The sequence below is a fragment of the Heloderma suspectum genome, chromosome 2 (genome assembly GCF_057233095.1).
Source record: "Heloderma suspectum isolate Gila_16-S chromosome 2, 16-S_ref, whole genome shotgun sequence".
Taxonomy (NCBI): Eukaryota; Metazoa; Chordata; class Lepidosauria; order Squamata; family Helodermatidae; genus Heloderma; species Heloderma suspectum.
This window is the reverse complement of record NC_139459.1, coordinates 219470214-219495038: the sequence shown is the minus strand read 5'-3', so window position 1 is coordinate 219495038 and position 24825 is coordinate 219470214. Positions and strand designations below refer to the sequence as shown.

The 24825-nt window shown below is 45.5% G+C and overlaps 1 protein-coding gene across 2 annotated transcripts; it reads right to left on the bottom strand.

Annotated features, from left to right (window-relative positions):
- Window positions 1-1168: 1168 nt before the first annotated feature.
- SLC16A5 (solute carrier family 16 member 5) lies at window positions 1169-22959 on the bottom strand. Of its 2 annotated transcripts, XM_084838048.1 has the most exons (5): window positions 22723-22939; window positions 18864-19111; window positions 12074-12217; window positions 10495-11349; window positions 1169-5580 (listed from the first exon to the last, which is right to left on the bottom strand). In XM_084838048.1, exons 2-5 carry the CDS (start codon window positions 19081-19083, stop codon window positions 5339-5341), a joined length of 1461 nt encoding a protein of 486 aa, XP_084694174.1. In that variant the 5' UTR covers window positions 19084-19111; window positions 22723-22939; the 3' UTR covers window positions 1169-5338. The 2 variants fall into 2 exon arrangements, with proteins under 2 accessions (XP_084694174.1, XP_084694175.1); XM_084838049.1 differs by lacking the exon at window positions 18864-19111 and having other exon boundaries at window positions 22723-22959.
- Window positions 22960-24825: the final 1866 nt, after the last annotated feature.

Sequence of the window (24825 nt, the reverse complement as noted above, 5' to 3'; positions counted from 1 at the left end):
AAATGTAATTAAAGTTGAATTCCCCAGCCTTCCTATCTAGAAAGTCTGAAGAAACCAATTCTGCTTCAGGGCGTGGTGTTCAAGTAGAACCTGCATTTCATAATACAATGGCGTTAAACCCTACTAAACCTTTATGACTTATTACAGTGCCAGACATTTAAAAATCTGAACTACTCTTTCAGCAGTGCCCTATCCTGGTGTTAATGCAGGATAATGCACTAGCAGCATAATATCCTGTTATCACATGATGGTTTTAAGCCATCAGTGGAAGCGTAGCTGCACTCCAGGTTCTTGCTTAGGGGAACAAAATTGGGGAGATGCGCAACCAGGCTTAGAGGCAGAAATAATGTAGTGGTGGTGACAGAGATGAGGTGGGGGAGCGAGGCTAGGTAGAAATAGGGAATCTTAAGTCAATGTGAAACAGTTAAAAAAAAAAAGCTAAATAGAACTCGTTTAAGCTGCAATCCTATGATCGCGGTGGGGCCGCGGTCATCCCAGGGCAATTGGATAATTTGGATACCCACCTCCAAGGCAAAGAAGGAAAGAGGGGTCCTCTCTAGAGGGGGATATCTGATCTCGGATGCACCCTCCCAGCCTCCATAGCCTTGTCCCTTTTTGCCTCTTCCAATGTCGAAACAGAGGTTTCCATAGGGCCATGGAGGTGGCATCTCTCCCTCACCCTCGGAGAGTGGGGGATGCACACTATCCTATGATCCCTGGGACACCTCCCCAGGACCACAGGATTGCAGCCTTAATTTTCTGAATAATAAATAGCATTAAAAATAAATGCCATGTACCCAATAATTCATTCTGAAGCCAGAAAAGTTAATACTGATCTTGCCAGCTAGGAACTAGTACAGCCATTGGCAAATGGAGCGAAATGACAACTATAATTGGCAAAGAGGGAAGCTATAAAAGCCCTATAAACTATAAAAGCCCTCTACTAGAAACAGTTTTAAAATTGGTTTGACAGGTTCCAGAAAAAGCCATATCCCTGCCTTCCTTTGCCAAAGTTATCAATTACTATGTGAAACCTTATTTATGAAGAAATACTTCTGCTAGATCCAGAGGAGAAGAGTATCAAGAAATGACAGAATGACAGGAAATCTAAAATACGACATTAAATTTACATTGTGCAAAAACAAATACCTCAAACAAAGCACATTTTACTAGTTAGCTTCTTTATTCAGAAAAGGGTAGACAAAAATGCTAAGATTTGGTCCCTTCTCAGAAATAGTGTTTTCTGAAAGAGAAAAAAAATAATACATTCCTTAAACCTGAAAGAAGCACAAAGGCTGGTGTGCATTACAATTCAAAAGCCTTAAGTCTGCCAAGTTGCTTTAGTGCTTTCAGCATTACAAAAGTTACTAAGTGTATTTGACTTTAATTTTTTCAATAGACCACACATATGTTTTCCAGCAATTAATGCAGCAATCGTATAACAAACTGGCCACAATCCTGAAACCAAGACAGTGCAAATTGCTTTAGGGTAGCGGCCTACATCAATGCCAATTTTCTGGTGCTCTGTTAAATTTTTTGTGACTTACTTCTTAAAGAGAAGGCCCCCATTCAATGTCCATTATATGAACACCATTGCAGTGTGTGTGTGTGTGTATGTTACAGTGCAGTTACTAGCAATTTGCACCTTTAATAAAATGAATGTGATCTCCTGTGCTGAATACCTTGCATATCTGGTTGCATGTAATCCATTTCTGGATCTGTTTTCACTGAAGTACAGAGGAGGAGCAGTGAGAAAATTCTGCATGTGTGTGTTTGGCTTGCTGTGCTTTACCTGTGAAAGAAGCAGAGTCTGTTTAGAAATGTTTGGTGAATGCTATTGACCCACAAGAGATAGATAATAGAGGGGAAGGTAAACCACTGTCACTAACAATGCTTACCATTGTAATTTTATGCACACGTGCAGGAAAGTAGGTCTCATTGAACTCAGTGGGATGTACTTTCAAGTAAGGGAAGAAGAGAGCTGGGAGTTTATACCAAGGTCCATCTGGTTTCTAACACAGGCGTCAGCCAGATGCCTCTGGGACAATAAAAAGTTAGACACGAAGGCAGTATTCCCAGCATCTGCTAATTAGAGATATGCTGCTTCTAGACTTTCTTTATCCACTTAATTGTCAAGGATAATAGGTGTTATTGTCAGAAGTATTTGTGAAAGTTCCTAGCCCCTTGAAAAAGCCATCTAAGCTCACAGCGGAAACTTACATAGGACTGGGCTGCAAATCCATTTTGCATGCCCCATGTCAATCCTAAACATCCTACGGCGCACTTTCTACCCTGTGTATTGACAGCATTCACAAATACTTGCATATGAATAACATGAGAGTGGCTCAAAGGCATATCAAGAGTGCCATGTGCAAAAACATGCAGAGTCTTGTCAAGCTTGGAGGCTTGGCTTTGTAAAACAAGACATTTCTGAACGATGTTTGTGTGCATGTGCACTGTGCAGGGCGAATGACTTTGGTCATTCTCCAGACATGGCAAATCCCTTTGCTCCTGCCCCCCACCCCTGCCCCCCAAAGACTGGAGGAACATATTAAACCTGATGGTTCTGCTTTGTAAGCTGCTGCTAGGAATCAGTGGAGCACTGTGGATTCATCGCTTAGTTGTATACAAACACCACTCAAAGCCCATCTGCAAGCATTATATATCTCCACATTGCTTCCAGGGGTATAGAACCTCAGGCCCAGGGGCCAAATCTAAGCCTCTGAGGTTCCCCAGAGAGCAATACCCCTCCCCTTCCCTCCCCTCACTACTGTTTGGTGGTTTTCCAACTTCTGTGCAGTTTTTCCCTATTCCAAAAGGCTGAAATGCCCCTCCTAGGGCTTAGCTACTGGCAGAAAGAGCTTTACGCTAAAATAGGGTGGCATTTTTGGCCCCACCTCTCTTGCCTTTGGGCCCAATCCACCACTGGAATGGGTCCCTCCCCCAAGAGCTCCTCTGAAATGAAATTTAGCCCTCAAGCTGAAAGAGCTTCAGTACCCCTGCCCTAAGTCATCAGGGGGAAAGGAAGTCTGCTTTCACCCTCCTGTAGCAGCTTCTATATGAACTTGAGCACACTCCGGGAGAGAGCGCAGGACAGGAAGGCCTGGCGTGCTATGGTCCATGGGGTCACGAAGAGTCGGACATGACTTAACAACTGAACAACAAAGCAGCTTCTATGCCTGCCTGCTCAATCACTGTAGTTGATTATCATGGCTCTGTCTAAGGAGAATCCTGTCTAAAGAGAATCTCCTCTTTAAGGAGAAGAGTGCGAGGAACTGATCTACTCATCCATCTGTCCTGCTAATTGTCGCTCCTCCACATATACATGGCAGCCTAACCATGGGGGTAAGGTGAAGTGGCTACCTCAAGAGACAGATTCTGGCACTGTTAATGGTAGCAGAACAGCAGACATATCTGACACATGGCATATGATCCACTGGGGAAGTCTCCTCCTGAAGTGAAACGTGGGGCTAGTGTGTTCTTGTGCAGCTCTCACTCATGTCAGTGAGGTTTATGCAGGAGACATAGATCATTCCCCAAGTTAATTAGTTGGGGAGGGAGCACCACTTGTTTTTTCTGTTGCAAGACAGCAAAATGTTTTGGGCCAGTCTTGTGTGCACATTCCCTCAATTTGGCCCTTGTCATTCACATGGATTAATGTAGATTTGGCAGGTCAGAATCCTTACATTGTGACAGTCTTCTTGCTCATGCCTAATCCTACTGACTTCTCAAAGTTTTCTGTTTCTGAAAGGGCTAGATTGCATAGCCATCCTTTCCTGCCATTCAAAACCATTTCAGACTTGTCTCACTCAGAACACTTGAGGTTAATGTTTACAGAGATACAAGAACTGGAAGAACAGAATGTGAGATGAAGGGTTGGAACTGTGAAAAGCAAACAAATACATCTGTATTAAAGCATAGTTGTGTTCCAGTTCAAACACTATTTTAACATGCCTAGATCTAGTGGATCAAATACAGAGGATCTAGCAAAACTAGCTGCATTTTTTCCAGCCAACTCAGTAAGCATCCTGGGTCATCTCCAGGGCTAGTCTTACCATGAAGCAACGTGAAGCAATCACTTTAGGAAGAATATTCCAGAGGGAGTGCTATTTCCCTAACTATATATTTCTGTATGTAATCAAAAATTGTCTTGATTTTGACCAGCAGAGATGGCTTTGATTGTAATCTGTTGCTTCAGGTGTGCAGATAAGGACAACCACTTCTCATCCTTAATGTTTCTTTAAACTAATGTATGTCTACGTTGATGTCAGTTTACCCACATGTAACTTATTATGCTTACATAGTTTATACATTCCAACTGAGTTGACTGTATAGAGATTATGGAAGCTTACAATGGCAAAGATGCTCCACTGGATGAGATGAAACATGCCTCTGTGTTTCCATTTGTACTATTACTGTGGTCTAGTCAGTGCTCCAAGAATTGTTCCCGGAAAAAACAAAATGGCAATTTCTTTTGATCAGCTATGACCCTTTCTTTACTGCAGCATGTATTTCAAATGGGAACAAATGGGATTTAAGACACTATTGGCCAAAATATATAGGCACTTTGGAGCTATCCAGCTTTTTGGTGAACTGTAGCTTTAGATTTGAGCCTTCATTATCCCTGCAACTACCCCTGAAATGCAGAAATGGCTCACTTTGGTTAGTAGTGCCTACAACCGTACCCATCCCTGATCTGACTAAAATAAGTGATATATTCCTATAAGAACGGGCTTGGGACTATACAGCAGGAATGAAAAATCTATGTAACATTCAAGGAGCCCAGCAGGAAAGCTCCATAAAGATGAGCTCTGCCTTTGTGCTTGGAGAGTAGTCAGGCAACGGACTTCACACTGAGTTCTGTTATGGCAAATCAGCCTGTCCAGAAACATTTTTAACTCCTATGTAACTGTCCCTCGCTGGACTTGCCTCTCTGTCGGCGGGAGCCGGGGGGGGGGGTAGTGTAATTCATAGCCCAATGGGTGAACAAGGCCTTCCATTCTTATACACTGGAATATATAATGAAAATCTGATGATGATGATGATAAAAATGTTTTAAGTTTCAAGTAATACAGATGTTGTCACGGAGCCATGTCCTTCTTTGCTCCTGTGGCTTGCATCATGTATATTTTGTTTAAAGTGCTCTTTGGATTTCTGAATAGCTTTGAGCTCACATCTTCAGATCTGGAACCTTCATCTAGAACTCTGAGCCCAACACAGCTGCATAGAAAGTCGCAACAGAGAGGAGGCGGGCACCAGAAAAAGCAGGCACTTGTTCTTCTGCTTCCAGATCTCTTGCATTTGTGAGGAATGCAACATTCTTCCAGCTCCTCTAGATTCAGATGCTGGTTACGTAGATGACTGCAAGAGGGCCATTTTTGTCAGGTCTTGATTCAGTTGGCACTTCTGTGTATTTGCCCTTGGAGGGGTTCTCAGGGGGTGGCTTATGAGTTTCAATCAATTTGTTCTTTGCCTCCATGGTGCAGAAGCTAAGACCCATGAAGAGAGCAGCAGATACCATGAAGAAGCTGGAAGCATAGAAGACGTAACTAAAGTGACCTGTAACATCCACAAGAAGACCTGAAACGTAAAGGATTCAAAGCTCAGGCAAAGGCATGCTGAAGTACAGAGTTCAGTTTTTTTTAATAGGATTCCTATCTTCTCCAAAATGCCAAGTAACATGCACAGATGACCTCATCAAGCACTGAACTCAGCTGCCTCTGCAATCTTCCTTTCCCTCCTCGCTCCAGTCAAAGGACATATCTTTACTACAGACGTATACCAATTTAACAATCATGGCTTCCCCTCTTCACCCCCAAAATAAATTATGGGAATTGTGGTTTGGTGACAGTGCTGAGAATTCTCTGTCATTGGAGATCTTTAAAACACACACACAGAGAACTACAGTCTCCAGGATCCCTGGGAAAAGGAATGATTGGCTGTGTTTGAACAATCATGGGGGTAAAAGAAGCCATTGTGGCTTCTCCCTCCACCCCCATGCATGTGACCACAATTTGCATAATTACCAACGATGCAGCACAGGTTGCCATGTCATCCAAACCCAGCACGGTGCCCAGCGGGGGTGATTTCTTACCCATGCCACAACTCCTGCTACAAGCCATGAGTTGTGGTGTGGGTAAGAAGCCATCCCATCGCATACCGTGCCAGGTTTGAACAACACGGCAACCCATGCTGCATCATGGGTAATTATGCAAATCGCGGTCCAAACCAGAGGCAGGGGCAGGGGGAGATGCCACAATAGCTTCTTTTACCTCCGTGATTTTCCAAACCCAGTCACTATTAAACTAGTTTTAACTCTGTGATATAGATTCGATTAAACTCTCTTATCCCAATGTAATTGTTCTTTGCCACCACAAAGAACCGTCTCATTGTGACTAATGCTAATTTAACCACATAGCATGGAGCTTTGTTTTGAAAGGATGTGGTCAGGTGGATCAGGAGGTGGATCCCCAAATACTAGCTCAGCCATGGAATTACCATGCAGGCTCAAGCAAATTCCTCTCTCTCCATCCGCAGTTCCCCAAATGTAAATTAGAACAATAGTAGTGATTTATCTCAGGAGTGGGCAGAAGGTAGATCGGGTCCTACTAGTAGAGCTCTGGGTGATCACCAAGGGTTTCTGACTCCCAACTGTTTAACAACAGCAAGAAGAAAAAGCCCCTTCTAAATTAGGCTGCAGAGATGGAAGAAAGCTTTGGGGGAAAGCCAGGGACACTTCCAGACAAGGCTTTTATGGAGCCATTGCCTGCCTCATTCATGGAATTTTTCAGGAGATCTATAAGACGAGGTCTTGTACCCATAACCCTCCCGTGTTTTCCCACTGCTTCGTCCACCTCTGTTCTTATCAGAAAAAAATCCATTACGAAGGAAAGATGGAATAGCTAGCTGCATAATGCCTTTTGTTAGCACCAGCAGCCATCTGTCTGGAAGCGCCCCAGGAGTGGATTTTTATGCGACAAGACTGAGAGCTCAGTTCCAGTACTGAAAACAAATTCCTGGGCTGAGCATGTGTTCAAAGGCACCATGTTCCTCAATTCTATGTCAGCCTTCCGAAGCCACTATTTTACACCTCGCTCCAACAGGTGGGTCTTGAAATTCTAGTAAAAACAAAGTAGACCCCGCAAGCCTGGCATTTGCCCACCCATGATCTATCTCACAGGGCAATTGTGAAGGCAGCCATGATAAGGACATGTTGCTATATGTCTGAAACCTTAGGATATGGTGGGCTGATCATCTGTATCTGTTGTTCTCACCTTCTTTGGTATGCAGGGACTGACAACTTGAGAGCACCATGCATCATGTCCCAGCAATGTTAGAAGCTCTCAGGCAGGCATGTTGGATCAGCAGCACTGGGGTGCAACCTTGCCTCCTTTCATTTTTCCTTCTCATCAGCCCTCCCTCTTTCCTTCCTCACCTTTATTTTTCTCTCTTCAGTAATTCCCCCTTTGTTCCTGCATCCCTTCATCACACTTTCCCCTTGGTCCTTTCACTTTCTCCCTTGCTCTTTTATCTTCTTGCACTCTCCTTTCTGCCTGTCCCTTATCCAGGTCCTTTCCTTATCTGGAGGTTTGTTTTTGACACAGTGTGACATCCCATGGGACCTGTCCTCTGAAAGGAAACTTACATCCAGACAGCTGTAAGTTTGGGGATCAGGAGCAGTTTCACCACTTGGAATCCCCATGGTCCAGATGTGCAAGGTGATTCAGCCAGTACTGGTTCAACAGTTTACGTGGCCTATGGCATCCTTCCCCTTGCAAGACTGTCATTCTCATCAGCCACCCTAAGAGTAGCTAATCAAAGCCTCCCACGTTCTCCTCAGCTATTCAATACAATCATAAATTAGCCTTGCAGGACTCAAGTTCAGCCTTCTGCAGCTTGGGGCCCTCCCAATGTGTTGGACTACAACACCCACCATCCCCACCCAGAATGTGCCATGGTTGTTGCTTAGGTGTGATGGGAAATGTAGTCTGACACATCTGGAGGGCGCTGGGTTGGGGAAGATTGGGGCCATGAAGTCCAATCTAGGGCTTGCACAAGCTGTGTAATTTGAAGGAATAAGGCCCAAACTGTCACAACAGCTCCAGGCTCAGAATCCTTATGCTCCAACTTCCTTTGCATCCTGTACTTCCAAATTCTTTCCCCCATTCCTAGCTCTTTTACAATCAATGTCAGAACTGCTATAAGAGCTGTACTGAAGCCGCTAGTTTTATCCTAGGCTACTCAAGTCATCTGGGCCCCATTTTATCCAGTCAGATTTCCCCCGTCCAATTATCAGGTTCCGTGTAAATATAGTTTTGCGTCGGTGTCCTACAGAAATCCACCACTCGGGATCTATTCTAGCTGACATTTTGGTCTGCTTCTTGTTTGAAGCAGATCCCAGCCCCCTTCAGATGCTAACATCTGTGTTTCTTGCACGCAGAAATGTGATATTTCCTTCCTGTGGCCTCTAATATTTTTTGTTTTGTCTTAATAAAGTCTGACTTTTATTTGCTGCATCATGATTTGCTCAAAAGCTTGACTCTAGTTGTTCTTCCCCGAAAAGAAAAACATTTGTGTGTGGAATTTGTTGATTCTGCTTGCTCCAGAGGGCCCTGCATCTCTAGCTCCCAAAAGTCTCCAGATACGGCAAACCTACCTATGGAAGCCCCAGGAGATCAGTCAAGACTGAGCATCTGAAGACCAAGTCACACTTTATGAGGCAGTCATGTTTGCTGTGTGTATCCCAACCGTTGATGCGGTGAATATCGCAAGTGTGAAGAGAGGATGCGTGTCAGTAAACAGGCAGAAAACAGAAGCAAGAGAGCTGCACCAGTCCACAATAACAACAAGAGGGAAATATCCACAGGGGAGCCTTTTTGGGGAGCCCTGTGGAGATCTGGAATTTCAGGAGAGCGTTGTGGCTGTTCTCATTAAATGGTCGCCTGGGACGGAGGTGGAGGCTTGCCCATTCATAAATGGCTGCTTTGGTGGGCATGGCCAGTCACAAAATGCTCATTTCCCAGAAGGCAAACTGGTGAGGCTAAAAGAAAAGAAACTTGCTCAAGAACCTATGTACTGGGCAGAAAACACTCCTTTGAACCAAAATAAAGATGGTGCTGGAAGCCAGCCTTTAGCTTTGTAGCATGCCAGCCTCCCAGTTAAAAAAAATTCCATTAGAAAATCTTAAGCTATAATGTAAAAATGAGGTGGGGCAGGGAGCCTGGCAGGTGCCAAAAGAGGGGCATATTGGTCCCCATGGGCACCGTCTTGGAGGTCCTAGCTCTAACATACTGTTTTTATTCTCAGAGTTGACCTGACAGTGTATTGAGTTCATTCAGCTCTTTCTCAAGGGCACTAAAATACAAAAGTAAACATAAAGGGTAGGATCCAACGTCACCAGCAGAGTCCTAATCATGGAACGAGGGAGTCCACTCATGGAAGGAGGGGGTAGGTGATTTTTGCTTCTTTTTGATTTTTGATTCTTTCTCCCTGCAACCCCTCAAAATCTGCTGTAGAGGGTTCACGTAGCCTCTGGGCAAGCATGGGAGGTAACGCAGTGGGCAGAGGGAATTGGCAAAACGTTCCTCCCCCACCTTCAATTAGCAGAGCCTCCACTGGATCAAAGGCTTTTGTGCCTCTGAATCAACCCATTGATTATAATGCAGCAGGTCATATCTACTACCGTTTTGCACAACACAAGTCTTTAAAGACAGTATCAAAACAAATATTTCTTCACCTCTTCTTAAAAAAGCAGTCTTTTATAACACCCAAGAATATTATCCTTTTATTTGTTGAAAGAGTGGAAATGCACCAGAAAACCATGGTTAATTGTGGCTCCCCAGTATGTGTCTATGATGGAGCCCAATGGTGTTTGAAGACATGTCAGATTCTACATGTTCACCATAGCAAACATCCATGTATATGTGTCAAACATGAGTGCCACATAAAATGAGGGGATAACTACATATACATATACTATAGCCATGACACCCCACTTAAAAAAAAGAAGAAGACAGCTTTGGGAGGGGCATTGGAGCCAAGGGAACAGGCAAGGAGAGCACTTAACCCTTTTTCCGCCCACTATTTCCAAAGAAGCCCAAGCCTTCCCTTCCCCATATCCCTTCCCCATATCCGCCAACAGAATCTGAATTACCCTGTGGGGTTGGGATTCTTTGGCAAAGCCTGAGGACACATGGGTGCAGTGATTACTGGAGTGGAAGTAGGATAGGCGAGGCTTTAAGGAAAAGGTAGAAGTCAGGGCCTACAGCAAGAGGGAAGGGTGGGGGATAAATAGGATATCTGTAAACTGCTGGATGGCTCCTCCTTCCTAGACCCTTGTCATCCATGCTGAATGCTGGAAACTTTAAGGCCCTAGTGCCTGTCATTTTGAGGCTAAAGTAGTTTTCCTGCAGGGAATTCTGTGACAGCTGCCAAATTCAGCTAAAACATCCTTAATTGCAGAACCCAGGGGCCCAGGTTCTATTAACCTCTCACCTGCAAGAGGGGGTCCAATGAGAATGGTGATACTCTCCAAGATGGTGAAGAGACCCAAGGCACTGGAGAACCTGTCCATTTCTACCACATCCATTAATACCTGGAAGATAAGTGCACCAATGACACTCATGGAAACACTATAGACCAAGCAGTAGAGAACAAGAATACTGTAGTCAGCTGAGATCGCACAGATGAGGTTGCTCAGGCCATTGAGCATGACAGCCATGCTAAAGAGGTAGATCCGCCGGCCAGTGAAGACATTGAGGCCCGAGAGCAGGCCTGCCATGGGGCGCATGAATATGTTGATGAACCCAATGACAGAGATTAGGAGAGCTGCCTTGCGTTCCTCTACTCCATTCAAAATGGCATAGGGCACCAGGTAGATGAGGGGAAGCACAAAACCCATCACCATCCAGGTCACGCCAATGGTGTAGATCTGGTAGCCTTTGTTCTTGAAGAAGATGTCAAACGCCAGGTACTTCTGCAGCATCTGGAAGCAAGCAGCAAACTTGGGCTGGTGCAGATGTTCCTCATGATGCATGGTGTTGCCGTTGGAAAAATGTATCCCTTCAGCTGACTGCCCATGACAGGACTTCAACGATGGGGCAGGCGGCTTGACAGGGACTGGTCTCATCACAGCCCCACACACACAGCAGTTCAGCAGCATTCCCCCAAAGATGAAGAAAGTGTTTCTCCAGCCCATCTCATCAAGCAAGTATTGGGAGATCAGTGGCCACAAGGTGAGGCCAATGGAGGCTCCCGTGGAAGACAGAGCATTGGCCAGGGCTCGCCGGCGTGTAAAGTAATAGCCAAGCACAGTGACGCCTGCCTGGAAGCTAAAACATGATCCCAAGCCTTTAAGGAAAGAAGAAGGAAAAGAATATGACCATAGTATGCTGGGGATAGGTGATAGATGGTATATAGATACAGATGTTTAATTATTAATACTTAGTATTTGCCTGGTACCTTTAAAGGATTCAATACAGTTAGTGGCCCTGTAAGGACTGGGGCACTACTTAAGGAGGACAGAGGTGGGACATTCTCTCCCCCTCCTTCCCCCATCCCCCCACAGCCCAATTTCAGACAGCATGAAATTATTCTTCAGGAGCATCTATATTTTACACCAGCTCACAGTTGCACACAATTAAAAACTATTATTATAAACAATTAAATAGCCCACTAACCTATCCATGCCATTCCTTTGCTTGAACAAGTGTGTCTCTGTGTGTGTGCATGTGCGTGCGTGCGTGCAAGACAGACAAAGACACAGAGACAGAGAAAAAGACTAACCAGAGTTGATTACATTGCAATAGATACGAGACATTAAAAACATAACCTCAACAAATGCTCTTTAAACCACGTTGCTTGATGCTAATTCAGTTGTGAACATATCCAAGAGCTGACACCACTCCCTACTAACAGTGCTTTGCCCCTCCTGCTGAAATCTGAACTAGGGCTTACACTATACCATCTTACATCATTTGCTGCTTCAATTCCCAATATATATGTGGAGAAACTGTGTGATAGGAAACCAGGATCAAGATCATATATACCAACCCAACGAACTGACTATACTCACCAGTGATGAATCCAGCTGTTATGTAAAGCTGGCTAATAGACTTGGAGAAAGCACTGGCAACCATGCCCACCCCACTGAGAAGACCTCCCAGCATGACAGTGATCCTGCAACCAAATCGCTCCACCAAAATGCTGCAAAGAGGTCCTGAAAAATAAACATCAGAGCAGAAGCATCAGATCCATAAGTACTACTGCGAGTGGCATGGTCATTCTGCGGCAAACGTAATGTTGCCAGGCAGCGGTGTGTAAGCGGGTGGCATCACCCTTTGGAACACTCTCCCACATGTGGTTCAAGAGGCAGAAACAGCGACAAGTTTTAAATGCCTCTTGAAAACACACCTATTCACACAGCTTTCCCTGACCTATACTCTATTGCTACCTGCTGTAATAATTATAGTATTATAATGTTTTTAAAGGTGCAATCCTATGCATATTTAGCCAGAAAAAAATCCTACAATGTCCAGTATTCCCCAGCCATTTATTATTTTATCTAGGCTGTTATATTGTTACACTGTATTTTAACGTAAACCACTTAGGGGTTTTAATATATTACGCAGTACAGAAGTATCTAAATAAAATAAAATACTATGATATGTATCCCTCCCATGTAACGGTAGTTATCACCCACATAACTCAAGGCTATGTTATGAAAAAACAAAATTTTAAAGGACAGGAAGATAATTCTGTGCCATTTTTTAAAAACTTCCTGCTCAGGAGTATCAGCATGAAAGTTCCCAAGAAAATACTTGTACCTGCATATTAAGAACATGCAGGAGGCGTAATCCAAGGTTGAAACATGTGGAGGGGGAATGGGAATGGGAGGAAATAATGTGGATGCCATTTTGTGTATAAACAATTCAAAAGACCAGCAAATACCATGGAGTAAAAATCAGCAGCATTTATAATTTGGGCAAGAGAAGACATGCGAACACAACCTCAGGATGTAGGTTTTCCGCTAAGGAGAAAGGGATTGATGTTCATAAGCTAGTCAGAGCTCTTGGGATGGAGCTGGAAAGTAATCTGAATTTTTTCCCCCCAAGAGCATAAAACTAAGGCAACAAGCTCCTTAGATACTGAGAAATTCAGCTGTTGCCTGTGAATTGTCCTAGAAATAAATTATTATTAATGACAAGCAAGCTGTGAACCACCTGGCCACATCATACTTACACTAGCCATATTTATTACTATTTATTTAATTTCTACATTGCCCAATAGCCTAGGCTCTCTGGGCGGTTCACAACAATAGCACGTTAAGTAGCATATTAAGGTATCATAGCTTCTTCGTTCAACAGGTGCCCCTCTGGTAAGAATTTCTTCATAGGGAAGTGGTTTAACTGCATTCAGTTTCCCCTCAGGACATGACTTTCTCAGCAAGTTGCAACAAGTAAGCAGGTGCGAACTGGAAGTGGAGTTTGTCCTTTTCCCAATTGACTTAGACGTCCTATTTTCGTGTGACCTTGTTCTGTGTTCCTGGTTTCTGTGAAGAAGGTGACTTTTGGGGAGGAAACAAGCTGTGGCTGCTTCCAGACCACCGGCTCCTAGGGCTACTAATTAGAAGGCACTGTGCAGCTCTTCATCCTTTTCTTCCATAATGGATTTTCCACAGAAGAAAAAAGATGGAAGCAGCATTGAGAAAACACAGGAACAGTATGAGGGGAAGATGACAACGTCTGGACCCCCCGTAAAATTATGTGAACGAGGCAGGGTGATTGCAAAATAAAGGCCTCTCCTGGAAGCACCCAAACAAATTCTGTCAAAAACCATATACCCCTGACATTCTTTTGGAAAGCTTCTCGTTACTTTTATTTCTTGCCAACGTGATTTTCTGAAGCCAATAAGCTTCATTTTATGCTGGCTGTGAGAATAGGGGGGTTTAGGCAAGCCCCCTCACACATTAAAAAACACAGGAGAAGATCACAGGCTAGCGCCCCCCCGCCCCCGCCCCAGATGCACCCAGCAGCCACACAATCTGCCAGCTGCACATCTGTCGAGTGGGAGTGAGGGCCCTTTGAGAGTCCCAACATACCCATGTCTAGTTCCTCTGCATGCATCACCAGCAAGGAGGATGTGGCTGGGGTGCACACCCCTGCTTCTCCACTCAGCAGCATGTCAGATGAATGTGCCTAATATCCAGCCACCTTGGACTCCCCTCAGTTTGACCGGACGAGGCTGCATTTGGGGATGCAGTTTTGTGGTTGAAGATATAATTTCGCATGCATGGGGAGGGGTCATGGCCGAGTGGGAGAGCACCTACTCTGCAAGCAGAAGGTCCCTGCTTTAGTCCTTGGCTTCTCCGGGTAGGCGAGGAGTGATTCCTGCCTGGAACCTGGAGAGCGATTGCTGCCACTCAGTGTCAACAACACTGGGCTAGCTGGACCGATGGTCTGACTTAGTGTAAGGCAACTTATTTTATTTACTTGTTTCATTTCTATACCGCCCAATAGCCAAACTTTCTACATTAATGAGCTTTACAGCTTTTACCTCTGCTTTAAGGTCTCGACTTTTTGCAGGCGTACAAACTCATGGACTGGCTATCCATTGACCCTGCTCTCAGGTTGCTAAATTTTGGTTTAGAAACTTCTGGTACTGGGTGGGGCCAGGGCAACTTAACACTGCTCTGATGCACAATCGATCCTTGAGATCCAAACGTCGGAACACAGGGATCATGGTTGAATCAGTCCCTCAAGATCTTCAAAGGCTGTGAAGTGGTGGCAGTGCTGAGGTACAATATATGTTGAGACCCCCTCTTGTGACCATTCTGTCAGGAAGTGGAGGCTGGAGGTGGGGTGGGGAATCCGTTCCAGGTTTCAGTCAGAACTCTAAAGGAGCTCTGCACCTTGGATAGCTCCTGTAGAGTTCTGACTAAAACACGGAGTGGATTCACCGCCACATTGACATCAGAACCACCAGCTTCAACTGTGGCTAAGGAAGGAGGTGGAAACATGGCCAGTGACTGGAAAGATCTTAGGATTGTCAGGGATCTCCCCCCACCCTTCTCAGGGCTCCCGTATCATTAACATCAGCCCCTCATGAAGCTGTTAAAGGCACACAAGCTTGGCCAGACAGAAGATGGCAACCTTAAAAGACTCAATAAAGATCTCAGATTTGCTGCTTTATAATACTGGGGTAGATGGACCATTACTCCACTTCCTCAAAAAGCTGATTTTAACATTAATTCTTACATAATGCCTCAGTGAAGCAAGAACAGAAAGTTGGCACAAGGCCTAAGGGTTGCTAACTGGATTGCTCCTGCACCTCGAGATTTGATATGGGGAAATTACCAGATAGGATGAATTGGCAAAATATAAGAAATGCATCACAAAAACTTGGACAAAAGAGGACAGTAATTTGCATACAAATTACTAGTGCTAATTTGTATGTATAGATGCAAATTTAGAAATAGTTTCTATACTTTCAGTAGAACTAAGTCCATCTCACTCATGCACACGCCTGTTCAAACTGCTGTGTAGGTGCTAACTGTGGATGGGCAACAGTTCTTAGCATTCTTTATTTTTAAAACAAAATTGGACATGACTGCCCTTCAGAGAACCCCCTCAAATAGAGGGTGGTTCTCTGTCAAAGAGGATACATGGCCACCCTCGATGTTTTCCAGGACAAAGAGGTAAACATGGTCACCTGCATGTTAAACCTGTGTTAAAGGCACAGGAGCAGAATATCTACCCCAGGCCTGCCAAGGCTATACAGACATTCCGATACCAATGGGCAGTTCCTCCTCCTTCATGGGCCTCAGCTGGGACAAAGCAAACACCTTGGGTGGCCTTGGAATCAGCATGACAGTGAATTTCCTAACCGCTCACATTTCCCCAGCACTGGCATGCATGAAACTGAAGGTTCAGCCCAAAGTGGCACCCTGCTCTTTCCCCTAGTCCCAGGCTGTTTACAGAAGAAGTACAAGGGCAGAAACAACAACAAAGAATAGAAATTGGTCAGTACAAGGAAGGGTGGATGTTCTCGGGATGGGTGGACTTTTTTCACTCTTGCTCAGAGGTAGCCTGAGTCCAGTGTTTTAAAGTATTGGGACAGATTAAAGAATAATAAAACTGCATTTATTTATTATACTTCTGTCATACTCTTCCTCCAGGGAACTCAGGGTGGCATCCATGATGCTTCCCCTTTCCCATTATCTTTACAACAACGTAGTGTGATAGGTTAGGCTGAGAGATGGTGACTGGCCCAAGGTTGCCCAGTGAGCTTCATGGCTGAGTAGAGAACTGGATCTCATATTTCTGGCCCCAGGAGCGGAAAGGTATACCATCAGCAAGTCTAGCTTCCCTACATGGAGGCACAGACTGGAGCCAAACAAGTTTTTTTTCCCAGGGGGAGAGGTTTTCGAGCAGGGCTCTTGCATCTTTAACAGCTGATGGCAGGAGGAAATCCATCAGGTTAAGCACGTCACATAACTGCTTCTGCATGTCAGAGAATGCATATTTCACCTACTGACACTCTGCCCCACAGCTGTTAAATGCCACAGGAGCAAAAACAACAACCCAAAAGACACACTGGCAACCCTAGGCAACCTTTGGCTTATATCCAAGTATAAGGCAAGGCAGCATTGCTTGGAACAAAGACCTGGAATGAAGTTTCTAGTGAGTTATAAACTCACAGAGTGATTTAAAGGTATTTCCCAGATACAAGTCCACTTTTGCAAACTGGAAATAGCAGTAAATTGCTCTTGAGTTTTGTTCCAAAGTTAAATGAGAGAATGATTATAAAGCGCTTGACACTTGCTATGGATATGCTCATGTAGTAGATTAACACAGGGCTGCCAAATGGCCAGGACAAAACTGGCTGAACCTGTTCCTGGGCCTTCAACAGAAGTTTAATATGCAGAAAGTACCAGGCGCTTTTTGTGGCACTGAACAGAACATGGTTACCTGCTGATTTCTACATGTTGTTGTTTCTACATGGCAAGCCTCTATTAAAGGCACAAGAGCAAGCCCATTTCTGGCCAGTTGGCAACCTTAAAACAACACAGAGTCAGTATATGCTTTCTTCTTCTTATACAACATTAAATTTCACTCTGGCTTGTACATAACTCTTTCTCTCTGAAAACAAATTGAGTAAAGGGTTGCCAACTTTTTTTTCTGGCAAGGCTCTATGCCTTTAACTACTAGATGCTAAAGGTAGAGGAGCCTTGCCAGAAAAAAAGCCTAATCAGATGGTTGTTTGGAGGCGTTTGAGGTACATGTCTCCCTCCTCCCCCTGTTCAGCTCAGCATTATCCTGTTATATGATCAATCACTGTGACTGTTTAAATCTCTCTTCTCCTTATCACTAGTTTATGTAACCCTCCTAGCCATGTGGGCCAGGAGGGTACATATATATAGAACAGGCTGAATTTATGTTGAGTGCAACTACTACAGATCAACACCACAGGCAGCACTGGTCCACTGTGGTTCTGTAGCTTGAAAGGTCAAATCGTTCTAGGCTTTTTTTTCCTTACTGGATAGGGTTGCTCTGTTTCCAGCAGGAGTGACTCATGTCCAGCTCCTGTTTCACTGTGATATAATTTCACTGCTTATTTGTGGTCCTTGCACATAGAAAATTTCCTTCCTTTGTTTGAGATGTAAAATAGATAGTAGCCAGGTGCACATAGTAGCACCTGACCTGAGGGAACACTGGGCTAATGGTATCCTCAGGTGTACAAGACATGTTGCTGCAGTTATCAGAAGGCAATCAGAATCCTTTGAAAGCAGAGGTTGTAAATAGATAAAACTGTGTAAGCTAGTGTAATTCATGCACCTAATCTGTTATCTCTAATATTTCATTTCTCCTATTGTGGAAATAAAATAAAAACACTGTATCAACCAGGAGTGCTTTTTACATGGGAGTAGCAAAACTATATGTGACCTGCCATCCATGTAGCGACATGGGTGAAGAAGGCCAAAACAGTCAAGCCCATGAAAAGCAGAGGAAGCTACATTTTCCCACTTGCAACTCCTTTGTACTCATTCTTAATGAGCTTCGTAATTTCATTTCATTTTCATGTATTACATTTCTATAGTGTCCAATAGCTAAAGCTCTCTGGGCAGTTTTCAAAGATTAAAAACCTTAAAAAGACAAAACTATACACTGTAATGTGCTTCTCTGATGCAATTACAGCTAGGTAACGGACACATTCAAGCAATCCAATGAGATTTTTGCCTTATTGTTGTTTTATGTGCTTATTCAACAATTTGTCAGTTCTACCCAGCCAGTGGTTCCTGTCAATTTCCCAAGCTTTTGTTTGATGTTCTTTCACACGTTCAGAGGAATTATTAGTTGGTAGGGCAAGGTACCCACCGGCCAGACCATAATACAATGATTTGCCACTACATAAGTCATGTAAAGTATATGGGCTTCTGCCCAGCTGGTTTCAAACCTGTACTTCTCAGTCTCGTGGCTGATCCTAACTCCAGAAAAGCAGCAATTTATGGAGGGTCAGTAAGGGTGCCCCAGTGCATTCTGGAAACCTTCCTGATAAGTCACCAGATTGCAGGTGTTAGACTGAGGCGAGGTGGCACTGGAGGTTGAGAAAGAATTACTGTCTGGGCCAGGATGTTCAATCACAAGGTGGGGCCTGAACAGGATAAAACTCCATGGGTAGATTCCTTGATAGAATATTACTTGCTCATTGATCACCCACCTTTCCCTGCATCTTTTGATGAGGAGGTTAAAAGGAGTCAAGTGATATCTTATAGCTGGTTTCATTCTTCGATGGCTTTGATGAGTCAATACATCACCTTAGGTGCCTTTCGGGAAGAAAGTTTATAAATAAAAATAAACACTCACCACCTGCATGTAGCACAGCTGTCATGATGGAGGGGAACCACGATGTCTCGCTGTTGCTAGCTTGGAAATCATACTGCAGATCCTTGAAGAAGACACCAATGCAGGAAGGAAAGCCCAGTGTTAGGGCTTGAACCAGCACTGTGGCTATTAAGACCATCCATGCCCATCCTCCATCCTGGACTTTGGAGACTACAGGGGCTGCCTTTCCCTCTCGGGGCATTTTCCCTTGGAGCTTTTTCTTAGCAAGCCTAATTAGAGGAAAACAAAGAAATGGGAGCAGAGCAGCCGGTTCAATGGAAATGACAATGAAGGAGCTGCTGAAGAACAGTCCATGTCAGAAGAAGGAGCATTTCCTGTGCTTCTCTAGAGAGCTTCTCGGTCCTTTTCACAAGCTCCTGGATTAATCAGTCTGCTTGGCAACGGGCTTTCTTCCCTTTTATTTCACATGGCTCTCAGCGCTTCTGGGTATAGTATTAGATACACCTCCAGTGAGGAATGAGTTAGCATTACTCAGCGCAGTCTCCTGGCTTGTTTTCCCTTTCACCTGCTTTGTCTATAGAGTCCCCTTGCTGCCTCGGACTGAACGTCATAAAATCCTTGTGCCAAGAGGACAAAGCATGCAAATGTCAATGACAGTGCATAATATATATAGTTCTGCTGAACATTCTGAGTTGTAATTAGTGCTCTTGCACAAGCTCCTGGGAATAATTTCAGGTGCTGGATAGTTGTCTTTAAGTTTCAAAATCCCATCCACAAAGAAATGCTCCGGGATATTGTGCACTCTAATGGCATTTGGGTCTATGTTTCTTTGTTTTAATTTCCTTCAGCTCAAACTCTAGTGTAATATGTACATTGGCTAGAAGGTACACTTGACATACAAGTAGCTTTCTTCCCCTTTCTATCCCACACAAAAAGCATTTCCACCCACACACAACTAGCACAAGAGACACGTACACACACCGTAAATATGCCTTTAATGTCACGCACACAAATGTCTTAAGGAGAGGCTGTCCCCTGAATTGGCTTCCAGAACAAGACACGGGCAATCCTGGCAACTACAGAGGCTCAGAAATGCAAAAGAGACCACTAGTTGTTTCCCTGGGAATGCCGCAACCATGTCACGCCAGAGTGGAAACAGAGAAACAACTTACGGCATATTTGTTCCATAAGGTTCTCATTTCTCTGGCCCACAAATGGCCAGCAGAAACAGGTACAAAAGAACGCATGCACATCTTGGCAGTTTCAGGGCCAGGATTAACCTGGCCCATTTGAAAAATGACTGATGCGGTCAGAAACACTGCCACATCTGAGTGGACCTTTTGCCGTGTCTGAAGGAGAACAGGGTAGTGTTCTCCTTTCTCTGGAGGGAGGAGGTGTTTGGGAAGTCACAAAGTTGCCAGGCAAACGCAATATGCCTTCCTTTGTATGTTTCTCCCCGCTGAACCATACAAACCAGCCAGCGTGGCTGTCTCACAGGCATTTTGGGGGAAACATGTGCTGCAGTCTGATTTCTAACCCCCAAATCACATCAGAAGCAGTAGCAGTGTGAAGATTTGTAGCTGAATGTCTGGATCCAGAAGAGATTCCCATGAGTAAAGACTGTGCTGTCCTTAGGCATTTTCACACACTGGAAGTAAAAAAAAAAGTTAAAATGATCCCACGCCCAGCCTCTGGAGACTTAATTTTAATGAAATATAAAAATACACTGAAGGCAGGAAAATTGCACCCTCGGTGGATCCCACTGCTTGAAATGTCCGTTGTATGTTGCTTTGTAGTAAGGCTGGTGCTGAATAAAGAGCATGGTGACCTCTCTGGAGCTGCAGTCCATGTACATCCTCCAGGAAGATCCCAAAGCAGGGGCAGAAAGCAGCTCAGGGTAGAAAGGCTCTTTTGAGCCTGCACAGTGTATACCAAATTGCTTTCCTCCATAGCTTTGCTGCTGGAGACGGGTTGGAGCACTCATGCTCTTGGGTCTACCAAGAAAGATATGTGTACCCCCTGCAATTGGCTCCTTGCCCAATCACATCACCATTCCGTCGACAGGAACACATCACAGTGGGAACAAAGCAATCCATTTCTCTAATGTAACTACACTGGTTGGACTACTGATCCTGTATATTGCTCCAGTTACTTTTTAAATGCCACAGAGCGCGAGAGCAAGATGCATCTTACAGTGTGTGCAGATATAGCACAAGAAGTGTAATGCATGCATCTCTTTCCCAGGGAAGACATGCCCTCCAGACAAACCCTGAGGGTTATTGAATTAGGTCATTTTCCTGGGATGTACCATCAGTGAGCCACAGCCTTTCCTAGACAATGACACTTCCCTCTTGGTTGGTTTGTACTTGCTTACAGGCAGCCCCCTCCTAAAGCAGCTAGTAATCACTAGCAACGACAGGCCACATAGCAAAGATACAGACACAAGGACCAGAGGCTGCAACAAACCCAGATGCCAACTCTGCCCCCAGATCTACTCGGGCAACACTATTACTGGACCTAATAATGCCATCCGGTTTTCCCAGTAGTAATGTATGGCTGTGAGAGCTGGACTATAAGGAAGGCTGAGCGCCGAAGAATCGATGCTTTCGAACTGTGGTGCTGGAGAAGACTCTTACGAGTGCCTTGGACTGCAAGGAGGTCAAATCAGTCCATCCTAAAGGAAATCAACCCTGAGTGCTCATTGGAGGGACAGATAATGAAGCTGAAGCTCCAATATTTTGGCCACCTAATGCGAAGAGAAAACTCCCTGGAAAAGACCCTGATGCTGGGAAAGACTGAAGGCAAAAGGAGAAGGGGACGGCAGAGGATGAGATGGTTAGATAGCATCACAGATGCAATGAATATGAACTTGAGCACGCTCCGGGAGAGAGCGCAGGACAGGAAGGCCTGGCGTGCTATGGTCCATGGGGTCACGAAGAGTCGGACACGACTGAACGACTGAACAACAACAACAAATAATGCCATCCACAACATCGGGAGTTCATTCACCTCCTCGTCCTGCAGTGTGATATATGCCATCTTCTACCAGGAATGCCCTCCTGCATTGTACATAGGACAAACGTTCTCCACATACAAGAAACAAATGGGTACACATCTGACATCAGAAATGGCAATATTTCTGTGACCCACCCAGAGAGCTTCGGCTATTGAGCGGTACAGAAATGAAATAAATAAAATAAACAATATTCAAAAGCCCATGGGCAGGACAGGTCAGCCTCCCAGGACACTCTGCGACTTACCTTAAAGTGATCATTCTTGAACAAAGGAACTCCAAAGGGAGACTAACCACTGCATTAATATTTATCAAAAGGTTCCATTCTATCTCCTTTAGCCTGAATTGTGATTTTAAAAAAACCTTTCCCCACTTCATGTGTTAATTAGCTCTCCCAATGCCAGGATGCTTGCGATATCAGCAACAACTGCTTTGTTCTATGGGCTGAACTGAGACACACACACACACACCCCGCCCCGTAAAAACAAAATCTCACCCCGCGTGTGGACTGGGGAGAGATGGTTTCGGTTTCAGGCCAGGTGCCAGCCTACCTCTCCCAGTGCAGCGGGGTGGGGTAGGGGGTCGTTTCTTTTTCTTTTGACAACAGGAAACCACGATCAAGCCCCAGCCGTCCAATGGCCTTTGGGGGCTAAGGGAACACTTGCGTGCCACACGCATTGGTGAACGCCCCTCTACCCACCCTGATCTCACCCCCCCCCCCGCCCGGCCCCAAGCACCGGGGATCGTGAAGGATCCCCACAGAGGAAGTAAAAGGCACCGGATGGGCTCCCAGTTTAAGACGCACGCAGACCGGCCTTTCTCGAAGTGCGGCTGATCCAGCCTCCCAGCCGGTCGCCCTCCTCTTACCTGTTCACACCGGCCGGGGGGGGGGGGCTGCGCGGGGCTGCGGGTTCCCGCCCTCCGAGGGGGCCCCGTGGCGCCTTCCCTGTCGCTCTCCCTCTCCTCTTCCTAGAAGGGCCGTCGGAGCTCTTCACTCCATCCGCCGTGGCTGCCGACGGAGGAAGAGGAGGAGGAGGAGACTTGCTGGCGAGAGCGCGGGTTATCGCTCGCGGCAAGCGCCGTCCGGGCTACCTGGCAGAGAGCGAGCGCGGAGGCAGGGCAGGCACCGGAGGGAGGGGAGGGGAGGGAGGGGAGGGGAGGCGGGCGGCCTGGCGGGCAAGAGCAGTCCCGTCCGGGATCATGCAGCCGGGAGCAGGGGCAGTGTGTGGACTGGAACTGTCTGGGGATTGAATCTGGCCTGACTCGTTCTATAAAATACAAACAAACAGATCTGTTTTAGGGTTATTTACAGCGTCCCCACTGAAGTGGTAAATCTGTCTGGACTTCTCACTAAAGGCTGCAAGTGGGGCCATCTCTATCTATCTGTCTATCTATCTAATATTATACGAGAGAGAGAGAGAGAAACTAATTTATATGAGAGACCTATATATATATATATATATATGTTACATTTTTATCCCACTCTTTTCCCAATGAGCTCAGGATTGCAATGGCATACACTGTTAAACCCCCCCCCCCGCGTTTCTTCACAACGAGGTTGGTTAGAGGCCTGGAGAGACAACCACTGGCCCAAGGTCACCAACTGACCTGCATGGCTGAGCGGAGATTAGAACCCGTGGCTCTCCAGCCCTTGTCCAACACTAACCACTAGGCAACACTGGCTGATGGAATGCTCCTCCATTCCAAAACCAAGCTGTCCCCGTACATAGAAAACTAGCAGGTCAAGAAGAAGGGTTTTAATCTCCCCTTCTTTGTGGCATCAACTTTTCTAGTGTGTGTGGGGTGGGGGGGAGGTGCAGAGAAGCATTCAGTCATACCAACCCTGGCTGATTCCAGACATGGGATGCTTGGAGACAAGGCTTTTATGGTACCACTGCCCTGCCTTATTCACAGAAGTTTGTGTGGGGAGGAGTCCAGATGTTGTCTTTTACTTGTAACCATCCCATGCTTGCTTTCTGCTTTTTCTGCCTTTTTCTATAATGCAGAAAATCCATCAAGGAGAAAAACAGCTGCACAATGCCTTCTAACCATTTCTACTAGGAGCCCTCCATCTGGAAGCACCCATAGAATTCCCAGTAGTTCTAAGAACTACACACAGAGGGAGCCATCCTATCAGGAACGACAGTCGCCTGCTCCGACCCGGGGGCAACCGCCTATCCAGTGCAGGGTGGGAGGAGTGGTGAGGAGCGGATCTCCTCCTCGCTCCCCTCGCCCTGCTTTTGTGGCTGGACGGCTGATTTCAGCTGTCTAGCTACAGTGCCTTGGAGTGTGGGACACGGCGGCGGGACAACACATAGGATATGTTTTATCGGATTTCCGACTTCCCTGCTCTGGGCCGCCCCTAGGAACGCCCCATTTTCACTGCTCCACATTGCTGTTACGAGCGTGGGGCTGATCCGCACTGCCTATGAGGTGGCATGGGAGGGGGTGGGGGTCAGTTCTCCAGGAACTGACCTCGGAGCGTGGGCTCAGAGGTTGGTCCCCAGGAACTGACCTATCCTATGGCCGTCTAGCCGCTGACTAGCGGCCATAGGATTGTGCCCTTAGTGTCTTTGATGTAACCTTTTCCAGTTTGTAATGTATGCACACATAGCCCTTATTGTATGCAAAAAGTAGAGGGTGATAAACAGCAAGGCAAAACCAATCAGTTGGAGGTCAGACAGGCCCTTGAAATGAAACCAACGTCCTACCTATTGGAAGACCTTGGTTAGCAACTAGTTTTCAGGAGGACCAATCTGAGGAGAAGAGGGGAGGAAGGAGTCAGGACAGATCCCTGTAGTCTCACAAAAAGGACTGCCAACAAACTCATTTCCACACATCCACCACTCTCTTTATGCATTCCTTTGATGCAGAGTTGGTAGCTTGGGGAAACAGCTGGTGCTGGGGGTGGGGATGGAAACATTTGGCCTGGGACCTCCAGTTGCTGATTCTTGGAAATACTTTGCACTC